Source organism: Balaenoptera borealis, assembly GCF_965194805.1.
Source record: "Balaenoptera borealis genome assembly, chromosome: 3".
NCBI classification, from domain to species: domain Eukaryota; kingdom Metazoa; phylum Chordata; class Mammalia; order Artiodactyla; family Balaenopteridae; genus Balaenoptera; species Balaenoptera borealis.
In genome coordinates, this window is record NC_138866.1 from 21,809,902 (window position 1) to 21,827,020 (window position 17,119).

The following is a 17,119-nucleotide window of genomic DNA, read 5'->3' on the forward strand; positions in this document are numbered from 1 at the left end:
GAAAGAAATGAAATTGAGTTATTTGTAGTGAGGTGGATGGACCTAGAGTCTGTCATACAGAGTGAAGTAAGTCAGAAAGAGAAAAACAAATACTGTATGCTAACACATATATATGGAATCTAAAAAAAAAAAAAATGGTCATGAAGAACCTAGGGGCAAGACGGGAATAAAGATGCAGACCCACTAGAGAATGGACTTGAGGATACGGGGAGGGGGAAGGGTAAGCTGGGACAAAGTGAGAGAGTGGTAGTGTATATATGGACATATGTACACTAACAGGTGTGAAGTGGGTGGCTGGGGGGAAGCAGTCACGTGGCACAGGGAGATCAGCTTGGTGCTTTGTGACCAGCTGGACGGGTGGGGTAGGGAGGGTGGGAGGGAGGGAGACACAAGAGGGAGGAGATATGGGGATATATGTGTATGTATGACTGATTCGCTTTGTTATAAGGCAGAAGCTAACACACCATTGTAAAGCAATTATACTCCAATGAAAACGTTAAAAAATAAATAATAAATAAATAAGTTAAATCCAAGAGGTTCAAGTTATGACAGTGATGGGCATGGAGCTCATACACCTGGGTCCTCCATCTAGGAAGGAATTGTCTATCCAGCTGCTGGGCCTACTGTCAGGAGAAAAGCTTTAGCTATCAGTCCCTGGGATTGCCTCAGCTGCAGAGAATGGTCTCACCTAAGGACACCTATCTTAGGGTAGCTTAAATCTAATGACCAAAGAAGATGAGACTATAGCTGTCTGGCCATTTTAGTGAAACAGGAAAACTCTAGGCCATATTTAGCTCCAGAGTTCTCTGTCAGGTCAGCCAACTTTTCCTGCTACTCCATCTTGCTTTGCTTTTATACCCTCCCTTCCATATTTGTAGATTCCAGGAGCACTCCTCAATAAACATCCTGCACACTAAAAAAAAAAAAGAAAATTAAATGAAGGATTGTGTGAGATTTGAACGATAAAGTTAAGATGGAAGTAGGGTATCTCCAATACTGTAAATAAATTTGATGTATATGTATTCATGTTACTCTGTTGAGTCTTTTCAGACTTCCCCCATAATTACGTCTTTAAACAAATGGCTAATATCAACCCAGATGAGCCTACAACTTGGCAATCTAGATATAGGTACTCTGATCTTCACTTAACAAAGACTAAGAAACCCAAAAGCCTGGTAAAGAGTGAGACCCCACTTCAAACAGAACTTAGGAAGCCACGCCAAGGTATAATGACTTTGAACTTATTAACCTATGTTGTGCAGGTAATTTAACTCACCCTGCTCAAGTTGGTCAATGGGTCAGCAGCATCAGTATCACCTGGGAGCTTGTTAGAAATGCAGAATCCTGGGGGTCACCCCAGATCTACTTAATCAGACTCTGCATTTTAACAAGACCCCCCAGATCGTTTATATGCTCAATAAAGTTTGAGAAGCACCGTAGAGCACAACAGATCTAGAACCATAGGCCTTAAGATTTTGCAATGATCGTTTCCAGAATATAAAACAACTATGTATGAAATGTTTAAAGGGGGAAAAAAAAAAGATGGAATTACAAAAATGAGCAGGCAAACTTTTAAAGAAGCAAATAGAACTTCTGGAATGGAAAAATACAATTGTTTAAAAATACTCAATAAACTGTCATAAAACAAATCAAACACAAGAATCTATTGTTTGTTGCTTCAGCTGACTCTTACGCATGGTAGTTTCTTCTTTTCCTATGTGTGATTTTTGACTGTAAGTACCTATTTGATTGATTTTAAAAATCTGGGCCTGCACTGGGGTTCTTTCTTCTGCAGAGGTTTGCATTTATTTCTGCCAGGAGTCCAGAGGTTCTACTAGTGTGGTCCCACTCCAGCTCTCATCCAGGTTCCCTGGCTTAATCCAGCAGTCTCAGGTTTACATCACTTCTCCACCTTCTCACTGACTAGAGTCTAGTCTCCTGGCACCACTGATGTTGGCAGCTGCCCCCAAGGGAACTGCACCCTCTGTAAGCACCCACCATTTTGGTTTCAGCTACTGGTTTGTTAGTTGTTTCATTTTCCTCTCTTGGGGATATGACATAAAATATAATTTTTCAAAATATATCATCTAGTTCTTTCATAGTAGAAACAAATTATCTAGTTCACCATACTGTGGAAAGCAGACTCTACTAAAGCTCTTTGTCATTTATTAGCTATTAGGTTAAATCACACACCAGTATGGCTGAACCAGTCTACCAGTTCTTAGACACAGAGTATGCTCCAGCATGGATACTGGGGACCACAGAGATCTGATAGAAAGGTACAACAAAGACAGAGACCCATGTTAATGACTATCTTTTTGTCAATATCCTGTTCTAGGCATTATTTATTTGCAGAGGAGGCAAAATCTGGATATGGCTTTTCAGCTATTTCTAACTGAATCAAATATAAACTGACCCCTTTCCTGAAAATATGTCAGATACAACGAAAAGAAAAGCCTTACCTTCTGATTAGCTTTGGACTTAATTAAAGACACCCCTTCATGTACATGGTAGATGAACATTTACACACACACACACACACACACACACACACTCCTACAAGATAGTAAAAGGTGACACCATTGTTCTCCATTTTATTAAGGATAAAAGCTTTGGGATTTAGAATTGGAGTTAATGTGTGTCCACTAAATCTGGCTCTTGTCAAGTTTCTTAACATTATCCCCAAGTCTTGGTCATGCTAACTCTGGGGTTGAGGAATGCTCTGGTGGAACCTATCTCTAGCAGAATTCTGACCCACTGAATGGTCCTTCTTGGGAGTGTAGGGCAGGATAGTGGTTTCCATGGCAACCCTTGACTTACACAGCATCCAGCTTTGTCCCATTGAAAGCATGTCCTTGGATTGAAGTAAAGCCATTGTTGTATAGTTTCCTGTAATCAACAGAGAGAGGAGAAATCAATGGCCTATAAGAGGTAGTGTTGGCCCTTCTCTGAGGGTTGCACTTCATTTCTTCAGTGCCAGAGATGTGCATGAATGTTCTTAGGCCCTACAAGAAAACTTTACAGTACGTCTTATTTGGGACATGGAATAGTGTTTTCCAGTTTGAATCCCCATTCTCCAGACTTAACTCCTAGAGCTTTAAGCTGTTTCCCAGAAGCAGATTCACTTTAATGAACAAAGATTTGCAATCATTAAGGATTTTTTAAAAAATGTTCTACATATACTCAAAAAACTGGGGTTTCAGGAAATAGTTAACCCAATGTCAATGATGGAGAAATAAGTGCAGTTTCTCAAGATGAGCACTTTAAGACATTATTCATCTGAATGCATAGGTTTTATATTTTTCTCTTTAAAATGTTGTTTCACATTTATATTCATATTTTTAATCCTCAGGGTGTATCATACATTAAATGCTTAATTAAATGGTTGAGGACTGAATCAAATTGAACTTCAAAAACAAATCTAAGAAAATAGATAGACCATGGCCTTTTGGGGAAGTTTTAATGTTTTAACTTGTTGCTATGTTTCTGCAACTAATTAATTCATACAGTGATCCTAAGGGCTGGACTGAAGCATTATCTCCTCTATTTCCTAGTCAGGTTATTGAGATATGGAGGTGATTTGCCAAAGCCGCACTGATGCACAGCTGTCGGGAATCAGGGTTTCTGAACTCAAAAGCAATTCTTCCCACCCACCAAAAGGACACATCCTTTCTGCTGGAAAAGGAGCTCCAGCCATGGGAACTCTGGTCTACACAGGGATGCATGGGGCTTCCTGGGGGCTACTGGCATGAGGTAAGAGAAGGCTGCCATGTCCACAATCAGGCACAGTGAGTGGCGATTGTAGCGGAACTCTGAAAACTATGGCAGTGCCTCCTGTGAACTCTGGTAACACAGTAAGAAGCACACAGGAGACTCTAAACTTGGAATTAGACCTGGCTCTGTCACTTCATAGTAGGTGACCCTGAGAACTTCTCAACCTCAATTATCTGCAGTTTTCCTTGTCTGTAAAAATATGATAAAATAATACCTAATCAAAAGGTTACTGGGAGGATAGAATAGCTATACATTTAACAAGTAAGGTGTGGACACTTATGAGATGACCATGTTAAAATGAATACCTTGAAAACTTGGATTTATCTTATATAGTTGTGAAGAACTAAGAGGCAATCCTTGTTTGTTTTTTGTTTTGTTTTAAATAATTACACAATGAGTTTAATTCCTGCTACTAAGGTGTCCTGGGGGAAGACTGCAATGCACAGGGATGCTAAGCACAGAGGCTGAGAAAGCTTTATAGGAAGTTAATTTTTTCCGAACTAGAGTTCGTTAATGAAGGTGTGAGAATTGTACATTTGGCATTTCTATTTTCCCAAACTTTGCTGAGAGGCCTGGACAATAAAAATGTTCTTTGTTGGAATTACATTTCAAAGATTAAATAAAACTCTTATTGGACAAGTAGGTCTCAAAAAGGGAAAATAGTGAAGAAAGAAAAACATAGTAAAGAAAGAAAGAACAAAGGGTTGCAAACTTTGATTGAAACTCTATCCTACCAGGAATATGGGTACAAAGTTTGCTGTTGGACACATACCCTTTCACGTTTGTAGTTTTTTGAGCCTGAGCTTTAAAGAAGCCAGGACTTTTGCAGGTATGTAGAAATAATCATCTGAAAAGATAATGGACAAGCTATGCCATCCCCACCTCTAGATTTCAGGAAAGTTAAGGTTCCTTCATTCAGAGGTTTATCAAATGCCTACTGGGCCCCATGCTGGGTGTGAGAAAAACAGCAGCTTTCCCTTGAGAGGGCTGCTTGGGATATGGGTCCTTAGAAAAAGATGTCAAAAGGTGGAGGTAACATTCTGCAAAGAAATTGAGACTGGTGTTTATATACAATGAGTGGAAAATGGCACAATGGAAGGCTTTACAGAAGAGGTAAATGGCCTTGAGGTTTGGGGACTGAGCAGGATAAACCCCAGTCTTTGCTGTGCTGTCAAATGAAATGGTGGCTGAGGAGTCTCTTGTCTTATCAAGAGAGCTCTCCCCATTTTTCGAGAAGGATGAATGGAAATGCTCCACTGTGGATAGAGTCCCAGAGGTTGAGATAGCCTCACAGGGTCAAGACTGCTCGACTTGGAATGCTTGGAAACTGCCTCTTCAAAGAGTCTTGTGGAGGTTTGGATCAATTTTGCTGGGTGATAATTCATTCAGGTTTGCATACGATGAAGAACCCTTGGACTGTAGTGTGACTGGAGAAAAGAAGCTGGGTGACAATCTGGGCAAAACCCCCATCAGGCCTGAACCTGGGCAGTGGTACTGAAACTAGAGAGACGGAATCCTTTGGACGTAGTCCCAACTCTACTTTGTAGCTAATTTGATGAGAGGGGAATTATTTACCGGCTTGGAGAATTAACTTATCTTTTGTACCTCTATTAAATCTCCTTCATTAGAACATTCTGTGAATTTCCCTGATCTAGCATTTCTTTTGAACAACGAAAGAGCAGAACCCATTCAAACTCTGGAAAAATGATGATGTTTTCTATTCAATATCCCTTCATAGGAGCTTAATAATAGTTTGTGATGACACAGTTGAAGTATGAGTGCAGAGTATGAAAAGCCCTTAGCATCACGATTTTCTAGCTCAGTGACCTTGGGAAAGTCACTTAAATTTGCTTTAACCCCAGGTTCTTCCTCTATTCAATGGGAATACTAGAACCCAGACTACTATAAGGCCTGCAGGCCAAATCTGGCCCACTGGCTGTTTTTGTAAATAAAATTTTGTTGGAACATAGCCATGCTCATTAGTTTATATATTGTGGATGGCTGCTTTTGCCCTGCAATGGCAGAGTTGAACAGTTGCCACAAAGGCCATGTGGTCTGTAAAATCTGAATGGTCCTTTACAGATAAAGTGCGCTGACCACTTCTGTAAGGGAATACTCTCGTCTTGTTACCTAAACCACTTCGTCACCTGTAGAGCACGGCACCATGAGGCACTACTCTTATTTAACTGTGAAACCCTCGGTAGACCATAGAGCACATATTATATGCCAGTACGATTCTTGGATGGCCTGTGGAAATATTACAGCGACCCAAATAAATACTTCATTCTTGGCAGGAGTGGAACTGCCAGTACTCACAGTGTCAAGGTTTCATTGCACAGGCCCTGAAAAGCATTCGCAGGGATCGAAGTCATGTAGGGGTTGTCTGTAATTTCACTGCAGGAGAGGAACAAAAACACCTGGTGAAAAAAATGCTTTCTGGGCTTCCCTGGTGGCGCAGTGGTTAAGAATCCGCCTGCCGTTGCAGGGGACACGGGTTCGAGCCCTGGTCCAGGAAGATCCCACATGCCGCGAAGCAACTAAGCCTGTGCGCCACAACTACTGAGCCTGCGCTCTAGAGCCCGTGAGCCACAACTACTGAAGCCCGCGCACCTAGAGCCCGTGCTCAGCAACAAGAGAAGCCACCGCAATGAGAAGCCCGCGCACCGCAATGAAGAGTAGCCCCCGCTTACCGCAACTAGAGAAAGCCCGCGCACAGCAACAAAGACCCAACACAGCCAAAAATAAAAAAAATAAAATAAAAATGCTTTCCTTCTGGAGCTGGGCTCTTGCTGCACATATGCACTTAAATAAATAACCTGACACAATTCAGTTTTATCATTTCTTTTTAGGTGTCATTGATCCATTGATACTAGCTGTTGGTGGCTCAGAGGTCCGGTGAGGTGGTGAGAGCTGTCCTAGGTGGACATACACTCAGAGCCCCACACGTGCAGTGAGCAAGCGAGCTTTGGGTGTGGGCTGAGGTTCCTGACAATCCTCACGTGCAAGGGGAGCAGGTGGGTCTCAGAGATTTCTCATGAATCTCTGACAAATACTTTGTCCAGAGCAACTCGTTTTCTCAGCGTGTGGAACCCCTAAAAAGGGTTGCTAGAATGGGATCAATTGATTTCATTTCATGGGTATTACTGAAATGCCCTCCACTTTCAAGACAGATACTCCTAGAGAACATTTCTATGCCAGTCTAGCTGCTGGAAGACGGCCTGTATTTTGAACTGAGCTCTTCTGCAGCAAAGAAGCATGGGCATTTTTTCTAACAAAATCCCAAGAGTTTGGATCCTGTCATTCTACATTTTGCTGATTCTATAATTAAAACTCAATCTGTAATTCTCTCTGCATATGTCCTTTCACTTCTAAACAACTAGTAAGATACTCAACTGTGTCATAGATTTTGGAAAAGAGCACCATGGCCCCAATCAGAAGTCACAGGAAGTAGTTTGAGCACCACTCACAACTGCTCCTTGGGACTCTCCTCAGACAAAATCCCTTAGGTTTTCTATTCCTCAGTTGCCTCATTTGTTTAGTGGAAAAATTGTAACTTCCTTTTATGTCTTGTAAGGTGGTTGAGAGGAGCAAATATGATAACACATGGGAGAGTGAAAAGCTATGAAAAACTATGTGAAAAATAAAGTATCATCAAATTCCTTCTATTCAAACAATCCCAGCAGCAAACAAATATGCCATAGTTTCTCCCATTAAAAACAAAAAACCAAAAAACCCTTTTCTCCGTATTCAGTATGCTCCAACTACTGAGGCATTTTCTGCTTCTTTTTTGTAGTAAAAGTTCCCTAAAGAGTTTGTTATGGTCACTCTCTCTAATTCCCCCTTCTGGTTCTTTCTTGAGCCCACTCCAACCAGACTTCTCCACCCCCCAGAACCCCACTGGAAGCGTTCTCTTCAGAATCACCGATGCCCCGTATTACTAAACCCAATGGCCATTTCTCAGTCCTTGCCGTACTTCATCCATCAGTGCATTTGTCACAGCTGATCACTGCTTCTTCCTTGAAACAACTGCTTCACTTGGTTTCAACCAACCCCTCTGGCTGCAGCCTAGTTCTTGTCAGTGGCAAGTACAATATTGCCAAATATTGCATATGTGCACACTTACAGTATGAAGAATACATCAGTGGAATAAACTTTGGTCAGGTCTGGGAATACTCTAAGTCCAGTGTTGAAAATGCCACTAAAGTACATGAAAAAGAAGAACAAGAGAACAGAAATAAGGTAAGAAAATCAACACATAGGAAGTAGAATAATGTAATAGCTAAAAGTATGTGTTCTGAAGTCAGACGGATCAAATCCTAAGTCCTTCATTAATTATCTGAGAGACCATGGCAAGTTCTAATCCTTGGATGAAATGATGCTCCCTGAAGGTACAAGAATCTAACCCAGTCCACCAGTGTCAATACATCTTTTCTGTTTAGAAGAATCTGGGGATTGTTTGAACCAAGTGGGATTCCTAGAAATAGGAATTCAGGTTTCTTTTCGTGTGTGTGTGTGTGTGTGTGTGTGATTTCCTTGTTTTAACTGGAGGACATTATGCGTGTGTTGGGGGGAAGGGAGGGTAGAATAAGGAGAGGATGGGACAGGAAGACAATATAATTACCCAACTCCAAGCCAGGCTTCTTCTTTCAAACTCTATATTATATTGTGTTCATTATTTTACCAAGAATGGTATTCCCATGGCAGTCACTTGAGAATACCATGGCAGCAGTACCAGAAAAAATATGTCCAGATAAGGGAGGAAATCAGTCAAAGACAATATCTTCACTCTCCAAAGCTGTGTCATCAGGGCAAAATGTCAAGACTAAAACGTGCATTGACAGCATGAATACAAAAACTCTCAAACTCTGGATGCCTCTCAGACTTAGTTGGTTTAACATTTCTTGCAGCTACTAGAACATAGGTAGTGGATTTAGTGATTTTTTTTGAGAGCTTCGGTATGACATGGTGAGAACTTGTAACTACCAGTAAATCTTTAAAGAAAGTCTTCCAGTAGAGAAAATTCTAGTCCCATTGCTGTACCATCTAAGGCAAATTCTGACCTGACTCCTTCCAGAGGGGAAGGCATATGATTTGAAGAGGAAGCAGAGCCTGAGGTCTCAAAAAAGCAAATGGGACATTCCAAATAACAAAGGAGAGATGTAAGATTCCATGACATATATTTGAAGAACAGTAAACAAACTAGTTCAATTGCAATAGCTGTTTATGTGGAAGAGTCGGGTGGGGAGACCCAGAGTTAAGTGGGGACCATATTGAAAAGGGCTGGAAATGCCATATTAGGGATTTGGACCAAGACCTGTCTATTCTTCAAAACCCCGAACAAGTCCATCTCCTTCTGGATGTCTCCTCTAATTACCTGCACCCCCAGATAATGTATGTACCCCTTATTTGTCACTTACCATTGTTCTCCTAGGGGAGGAACTTTTCAATTCCGTATATAATATCTTCTTTAACTAGATTGTAAGCTTCTTGAAGGCAAGGACAATGTTTTTTTTATCCTACATGTTCCCCAATGAGCCCTGCACATAGTAGGGGACCATCATATCAAAGAGTTACTGATGGATTGAAACTCAAAGTCCACACAGGAGTGATTGCCTTGTGCAATAAATTTTTATTACTCCCCAGATACCCTTTCAGCCACATTTCACATCCATATCCTCTTCTGTCCTCCTGGCATCTCCCACCCCTACCTCTTCAATACTGAACTATTTTTCATTCCCCAAACAAGGCATGTGGTTCCACACCTTTGTATCTTTACCATGCTATCCCATCCACTTGTATTTCTCTTCTAACCCTTCCCCTCCTTTTCCTGGATAAACTCTATATTCATCCTTAAAGACTGATTTCATAAAATACATTTGGATATATACTTTTATTTAAAATCCCTAGATGGAAATGAACTAATATGTTAATAGTGATTATTTCTGAGTATTGGGATTAAGGTTGGCTTTTTTTTCTTCATAATGTTTTTGTGTTCTAATTTTTTACAATGCATGTGAACAGGAAAGAAGGGAAGAAGGGAAGGTACCCAGAAGACCTGAGGCCATACACACACATCCACTGAACACACTTCCTTGAGTACCTAGGCAGTAGGCGCTAAGCAGTAAAGATACAACAAAGAACAAAAATGTTGTGGTCCCTGCTCTCGTTGAGGTTACAATTAGCTCACAAGGTGTCACCAAAGCAAAGCAGTAAGCGCTGTCCCTTCCATGTTTGTCCCCCTAGCTCTAAGAGATTAGGTTTTTACCATTTTTTGTTTTCTGTTTGTTTTTGTGTAACAGTCACTCTAATATTGTGATACCCATTTCCTAACAAAATTGACCGGTGGGCTTTCAGAGGTTTTTGTTTTGTTTTGTTATATTCATTTAAAGACCATATATACATGATGGCATTTTCTCCCTCATGTCTCTTGGGGCAGGTCTCTGGTCCCAGCATTATGTGTTGACTTTTGAATAAGTTTTAAAAATGTGTATCATTTCACCTGTTACCTTGCCTGATGGGAAAAGGTGGGGAGTAAGTCACAGGATGTGATTTGCCCCAGGCCACACACCACTAAAATGGCCCGCATCATCCTAGGGATATTCCTACATTATAATTCTCTTAAAAAAAAAAAGGTAGGAAGGGACAGGAGTTAATACTTACAGGAACTTTAGAAGGGGGAGCTCTTTTAGGGCGCCATGGTCTATGTAAGTTAAGCTTCTGGTATTCCGAATCTCTCTGTAAAAGTACAAGAAATATATTCACTGTAATATATCCCTTTCTGTTCTTATAAAAGAAAAAACAGCATAAATCAGGTTTAACAAATGTTCCTGAGACGAATACACATTTACGTGGTGCCCCAGAGACTTCTCCTCCCAGGAGCCAGTCTCATCCACAACAAGCTACTTTTGGCTCCATTCAGGGACACAGTGGCTGTTCAGCTCTCATCATTGGCTTAGTTTCAATCCATTTAAATTTTGGGGCGACCTTTCTCTTATCTACAGTCTCAGAGCCTTTTTTTTAGATTTGAATAGAAAAGAAAAATCTCTCCAATGGTTTGTTAAGGGCAGATATCTTTATTAACAACAGCAAGTAACCTGGCCCTGGAGTGGGGGTCTGAGTGGATTATATAACGGATTACAGCAAAGGAATAAGGTCAGTGAGGCTCCTCTGTCAATTGCTATTTCAGAGGCAGTAGAGGTAGTGAGTATTAAGAGTTCACTTGGGTTTATTTTTCTATATCAGTAATTTAAAGCTCTTGAGCACATGTGATAATATCATATATGTCTATAATTTATCTACTTAGGTTTATATACATGCTAATCAAAATGCACAGTTAGCAATAATGAAATTAGTGCCTGTTTAGAAATAGGTTCTTGTTGGTAGAATTAAATGTATTCAACATGTGTAGATTGGTTAAAAGAGTTTAAAGGCCCTCCCTAGGCTTATGTGAAGAGGGTAGGAAAACTTAGTAAGACTTATAGTCTATCCCCTTCTGAATGGCACCTAAGGCTTGATTCCTAAAGGAACCTGCACCTAGTGGTTGCTGGTAACAACTAGAAGACTTAGAATCTGGCCTCTGGGATTTTTTAAACAGTTTTACTGAATGAGAATTTCCATTAACTTCATGAGTTGTGATTAGATACAATTAGATGATGTTTAGTAAACTTATAGAATTGTAAAATCAATCATCATCACAATCCAGTTTTAGAACATTTCTATCAATGACAAAAATAATCATGTGCACATTTGCAATTAACTCCCACTCCCTGCCTCTTGCCTAGGAACCACTGATCTCCTTTCTATCTCTAAATTTGCCTTATGTGGACAGTTCATATAAATGGAATCATAAATATGTAGTCTTGTGTGTCTGGCTTCTTTCATTTAACAGAGTGTTTGTGAGGTTCATCCACGTGTAGCATATATCAGTAATTTGCTCCTTTTTATTACTGAATAGTCAGATGGACCTGAGATCAAATCTTGGCTCTGCCACTTCTGGCTACATGACCTTGGACAAGTTCCTTGACCTCTTTAAGCCATAGTTTCCTCATCTGTAAAATAGGGACAATAATAGTGCCTCTTTCATAAGACTCTTATGAGGGTCAAATAATGTCTATAAGGGGTTTGACATGTATCTTAGCTTATGGTGAAGGCTCTATAGGTGATAGTTTTATTATTGTTATTCTCCTGAGTGGAATGAAAGCTGGAGCAGACATTGGAGACTTGGGGTTGGAGGTAATGCAGTGTTTGCAAAAATTTAAAAACATAAACCAAATGAACAAAAAAACCCCACTAGGTTTTGCATTTGACAAACGACAGTGGATATGAAACAGATCTTGGAAAAGAGAGAGTGGCATTAACTCTGAGAACAGAAACCGTCTCCCACCTCTCCCACCTCAGCTTACTGTCTATTATTAGCATAACCTTCCTGGTCCCTTGTCTTCATTAGCATAACTTTTGCCCAGGAAAATAACTTTATTATTCATTTTGGGAACTTCTTGAAAGACCTATCAATGCTTCAACAGTTTATATCCCAAAACTCTTAGAAACCCTCACCTCAAAATCTTTGCCTTGTTGTGTTCACTAATCCTAAACTATCATATCACGATCTTTAACCAACCAAGACCCTGCATAGAAAGACCCACTTTAAACTAGATGGTTTAAATTTTGCTCTGGCTTGAAACTAAAAGCCCTGCATCCCTGAAACTCCCTCTATCCTGGGTAAACTCGGACCATTGGCTACCCCACTGCACACTCTCATAGCAATCCCACCATGCTCCTCTAAGACTATCAGACTCTGTTGAGTTGAGATGCTCTGTGTGGTGAACAGTAAACTCCTTGCCAGAGCTTTCCATTTGGAGAGGACGGTTCGAACGTCTGTCAATCAAACGTAAACTAGTTAGAAGAGTTTGACAACTGAGTGTGGTTTGCAGTCTGGAAAACTGCTCCATGAGTGACTATTGTTGAACAAGTGAACTTGAGTGAGCAGCCCAAGAGAATGTCACAATAAAAGAGTGTAGCCTGGCTGAATCAACTTTAGGGATAGAGAATGAAAGGGAAATGAACCACAGCTGTTGGTTACAGCTGATTAAATGAGGCTGGCAACCAACATGGCGGCTGTAAGAGAAGAAAGAGGTGAGAGAGGCTACAGGCAGAGAGAGGGAGACACAAAAGAGGAGACGGATTTTTCAGGGAAAATGTATGAGTGAAAAAAGGGGAAAGATGGACAAGAGATACCGCAAGAAAACACCAGGCAAAAGAAGCCGCTTTCTGAGGTAAGTGGTTAACACTTGTTCGCAAATGACTTTTAAAATATCTCTGCTGAGTGAAAGATAAATACTGTATGAAATCATTTACACGTGGACTCTAAAAGTGCCAAACTCAGAGAAACAGAGAGTAGAGTGGTGGTTACCAGGGACTGGGGTGGGAGTGTGGGCAGGGGACTGGGGAGATATTGGTTAAAGTGTACAAGCTTCCAGTTATAAGATTAGCAAATTCTGAGGATCTAATATACAGCATGGTGATTATAGCTAATAATACTGTATTATATCACTGAAAGTTGCTACAAGAGATCTTAAAGGTTCTCACCACAAAAAGGAAATGGTAATTATGTAACGGGACAGAGGTGTTTTAGCTCGTGCAGTGGTGGGAATCATTTTGCAATATATGAGTATACTAAATCAACACATTGTATACCTTAAACTTACACAATGTTATATATCAATTATATCTCAATAAATCTAGAAAAATAAAATCTCTGCTGAAACAAAGAAGGGGAGTGGGGCATGGACTGCCAGTAGTTTAGCTAAATGGAGACCGATGTCAGAAGTGAATGCAGCTGGTATAGCTGTTTCAAAAAAAAAGCAATGGAGGTGTAGAGGTAAGTACCAGAAACCTCTGATAAGAAGGATGAAATAGGAGTCCAAACTGGAATGAGTTCCAAGAATGCCTGGGAGGGTGAATTTGAATCACACAATTTTGAGTAAAGCAATTATGGCTCAAGTGTGCAGGAGGCCAGATATGCTGCCAGGAAGCTGGGGACACCGAGAGAAAGAAAACCTATATGCACTTGCAGCACAGTGGGTTGGAATAGAGATGTCCTGCAGGGTGAGTCTGAACGAGAGCTGAAGATGTCAGTGCCTCTGGGTCAGCAGCCTGGGTCCCTGAGTGACTTCATGGAGGAAGGCTACCCGGCCCACCTGCTCATCTACCCAGTACTGTCTCATGAAGAAGAAATAAACTTGTTACCTTAGGGTTTACACATTTTTATTTTTGTCTATTTCTTACAGTAACTAGCCTACCCAAACTCATACAATAAGCATCAATAAATTCTTAAAATACAGAGCACATTGTTAATAGTGGTCATCTCCAGGAGAAAGGTTTGGAGGCTAGGAATGTGTGGATTTCACTTTTTATTTTACCTTGTTCAAATGAGGAAAAAAATATAATAAAAGCCATGCAAAAAAAACCCCAAATTAAAAAAAAAACCAAAGCAATATATATCCTATATAAAAAATTTTAATATGCAGTGCCAAATAGTCTGCTTAAATCTCCAAGTATGCTCTTCCACGGAGTGGGGCGATTTAGCTGTGTCAGGGAAATACTTGAGGATCTTGAAGCTTATTGAATAGAAAAAAGCCCAGGCTTGGAAAATTATAAGGCGAAAAGGGATTGGGTATATTTATTACTCAGAACAGTTCTACCAGTGAGGGAATAGAACTGATTTTAGAGAAGCAGGTAACATCATCCTTATTTTGCAGACAAAACAATGCAGACACTTAGAAAGGTTAAGTGACTGATCTCCTGTTACACAGTTAGAGGCAACTCTGGGCCTTAAACTAGGAATTCTAACTCCAAATACAGCTTTTTTTTTTTTTTTTAAATGATGTTTAAAGGAGATCATTGACCAGAGCTTAAATATAAATACTCATTATTGCTTAATTTTCCTTCACTGGATTTCACATAAAATGGACATTTAGATGAAAAGTCTAATAATGATGCCCAGTGTGCAGTGTTTTCACAAGACAGCAGATTAATAATTTAGCATATATTAGGTTCATTTTATCATACGTCTAGATTCTGGATTTTTTTCTTCTTCTGAGAAATATTTGTTAATTCTCAATAAGAGCCAAAAATAGAGAAATTGGTTTGTTTAAAACAACTGGCATTGTGGCAGTTACTTAGTACGCAGTCTAAACTGAAAGAACAGGGAAATCAGCAAGGTGAGAGAAGGGAGTTCTCAGGTTGGGGAGGGAGCAGCCAAAAAAGGGGAAATGAAGGCTTAAACCCTCCTGTGAAGGAACTTTCCAACTACTGATTTTCTTCCATTGTCCTGTCCCCCCTCCCACCTCAATTATTCAATAGGCATTTGTCCTGGCATTTGACTGTGATCCTCAGCCTTAGAGATATTTGCCTATACCCTAAACATCTCCAGCGCATGAATGAAAAGCACGCCAAACTGGGAAAGAATTGAGGGCGATAATAAAGTCGAGTTGGCATTTCACCTGCAAAGTTAGATGGGGCCAAGGGCGATAGGAAAGCTTCAGACTCCCACCGGCCACGGAGACTGAATTAAAGTAAGTGAAGAGAAGAGAAGCTGCCCCAGTCAGCATAGCTGGACTCTTAGGAAATACAAATGCAATAATGTGTAAGACTGTGTTCTTTAAAACAAGAAACTGAGCAAGAATATTAACCAAAAACCTAGCTCTCAGCCAGTCCCAGATCCTTTGCAACTCTTATTTCAATTTGATTTTCAGAGTTTTTTTCTAGTCTGCTTTTAAGTGGCAATGGTTCAAAAAAATGGGAGGCAGCCCACTTTGACTTTGACTAACTAGATCTACTTACTCTAGTGAGTGGAGTGTGGAGAGATTCGTTAAAGTTAAACACATAATTAGTGGACATCTATCATGTGCAACTTCACTGCATGCTCCAGGAGGTGTAGGGAAGTAGCAACTAATTATTTAACTACTTTAAAAACAAGATGTGAATATGTTGGCAAAGCCAGAATTTTGTTACTTTAAATACTTTAAATGCTGTACTATACGGGATGTGAAAACTGGGACTAAGAATTAAGTAAATTAATGTTGAAGTAACATTTTGTGATAGGCTTTTATCACATAATAAATCACCCATGTATTTTAACATCAAGTATTAATTTCAAAATTAATTCATATTGAAGGACTCCTTAATTTTTAAAAAGTTTATTTCATCTGACTATAAGGATAATATATATATACATTGTAAAACTTGTAAACACATTCACATCAAAAAGATGTGAAATCTCCCATCATTCCATGATCCAAAGAAAATCAGTTTTTTTCTCTCCGTAGATATATCTGGTTGTTTTTGTTGTTGTTTTAATAGCATGTGTCAAAAGCAGTTCCTCTGAGATTAGTCTATGACAAAAGATGGCTAATGGTTGCTCAATATTTCATACTAAACCATTCTTCTACCTAAGCGTTTGAGTAGTTTCCAAATTTTTGCTATTATAAATTAATTCTGAGACAAATGGCTTTTTATGTGAACTTTTTTCTCACTCCTATGTTTATTTTCTTAGGGAAAAATATACTGAAATGGAATTACTGGGTTAAAAAGTACAAGGCTGTCAAAGCTCTTGTATATATTTGATCCTTAGCTTCTAAAGTCCTGATTTTTGGACTAACACTCATTTTTCAGTGATAGTCTATAAATTCACAGAATAAGTTATTTCCTACATTTTCTTTTTTTTAATTTAAGATAAGAGTAAGTTTAATGACTCAAAATTATTGAACAACTTTATCCTAAAATGCTTATTAATGGATCAATTTTAGTTTAGGAGGGACTTCTTCAACACCAGATTACAGGATTAAAAAATACTTGTTGTAGTCACATTTTTCTAAAATGTAACCCAGATATGGACTGTCCCATCATTCTTCTGTTCCATCATGCTTGCCTGCTGATAATAAGGAATCCACTCACATCAGAAAGTGAGCAATGTAGATTTTACTGAAGATTAGTAAGTCAGGGGAGAGGTTTTACACTGTATACTCCAAGGTTAACAACTTATTCCTCCCATCAGACTTTTCTGAGTTTTATTGTCTCTGCTACTGTGTATCAAGGCTTTTCAGTGAGAAATATCTTAATTATTCTACTATGATAATTATCAATAAAGTATTTTACCACTAACATTCCATTACATAACTGGGGAAAAATAATCTATAATGGAAGGTGATATTCATGATTATGATGCATTTTTAATTTATTGAGGAATTTTAAAAATAGATGCTAATTCAAAGAGAGTTTATAAATGTTCAGAGTTTTGAAGCAGATTGAGGAAAATGTAAGTTTATCAGCAGATTTTCCACTAGAA

The 17,119-nt window shown here is 39.4% G+C and overlaps 1 protein-coding gene across 1 annotated transcript in view; it reads right to left on the reverse strand.

The window, feature by feature from the left end:
* The window catches only part of TSHR (thyroid stimulating hormone receptor), a 160,018-nt gene that overhangs the window by 39,193 nt on the left and 103,706 nt on the right, over positions 1-17,119 (reverse strand). Inside the window, exons 5-8 of the mRNA XM_082384782.1 lie at positions 10,435-10,509; positions 7,898-7,972; positions 6,091-6,168; positions 2,821-2,889 (exon numbers count right to left, since the gene is read on the reverse strand). Of these exons, the coding sequence (XP_082240908.1) occupies positions 2,821-2,889; positions 6,091-6,168; positions 7,898-7,972; positions 10,435-10,509 (297 nt within the window). The remainder of the gene's footprint in view (positions 1-2,820; positions 2,890-6,090; positions 6,169-7,897; positions 7,973-10,434; positions 10,510-17,119) is intronic.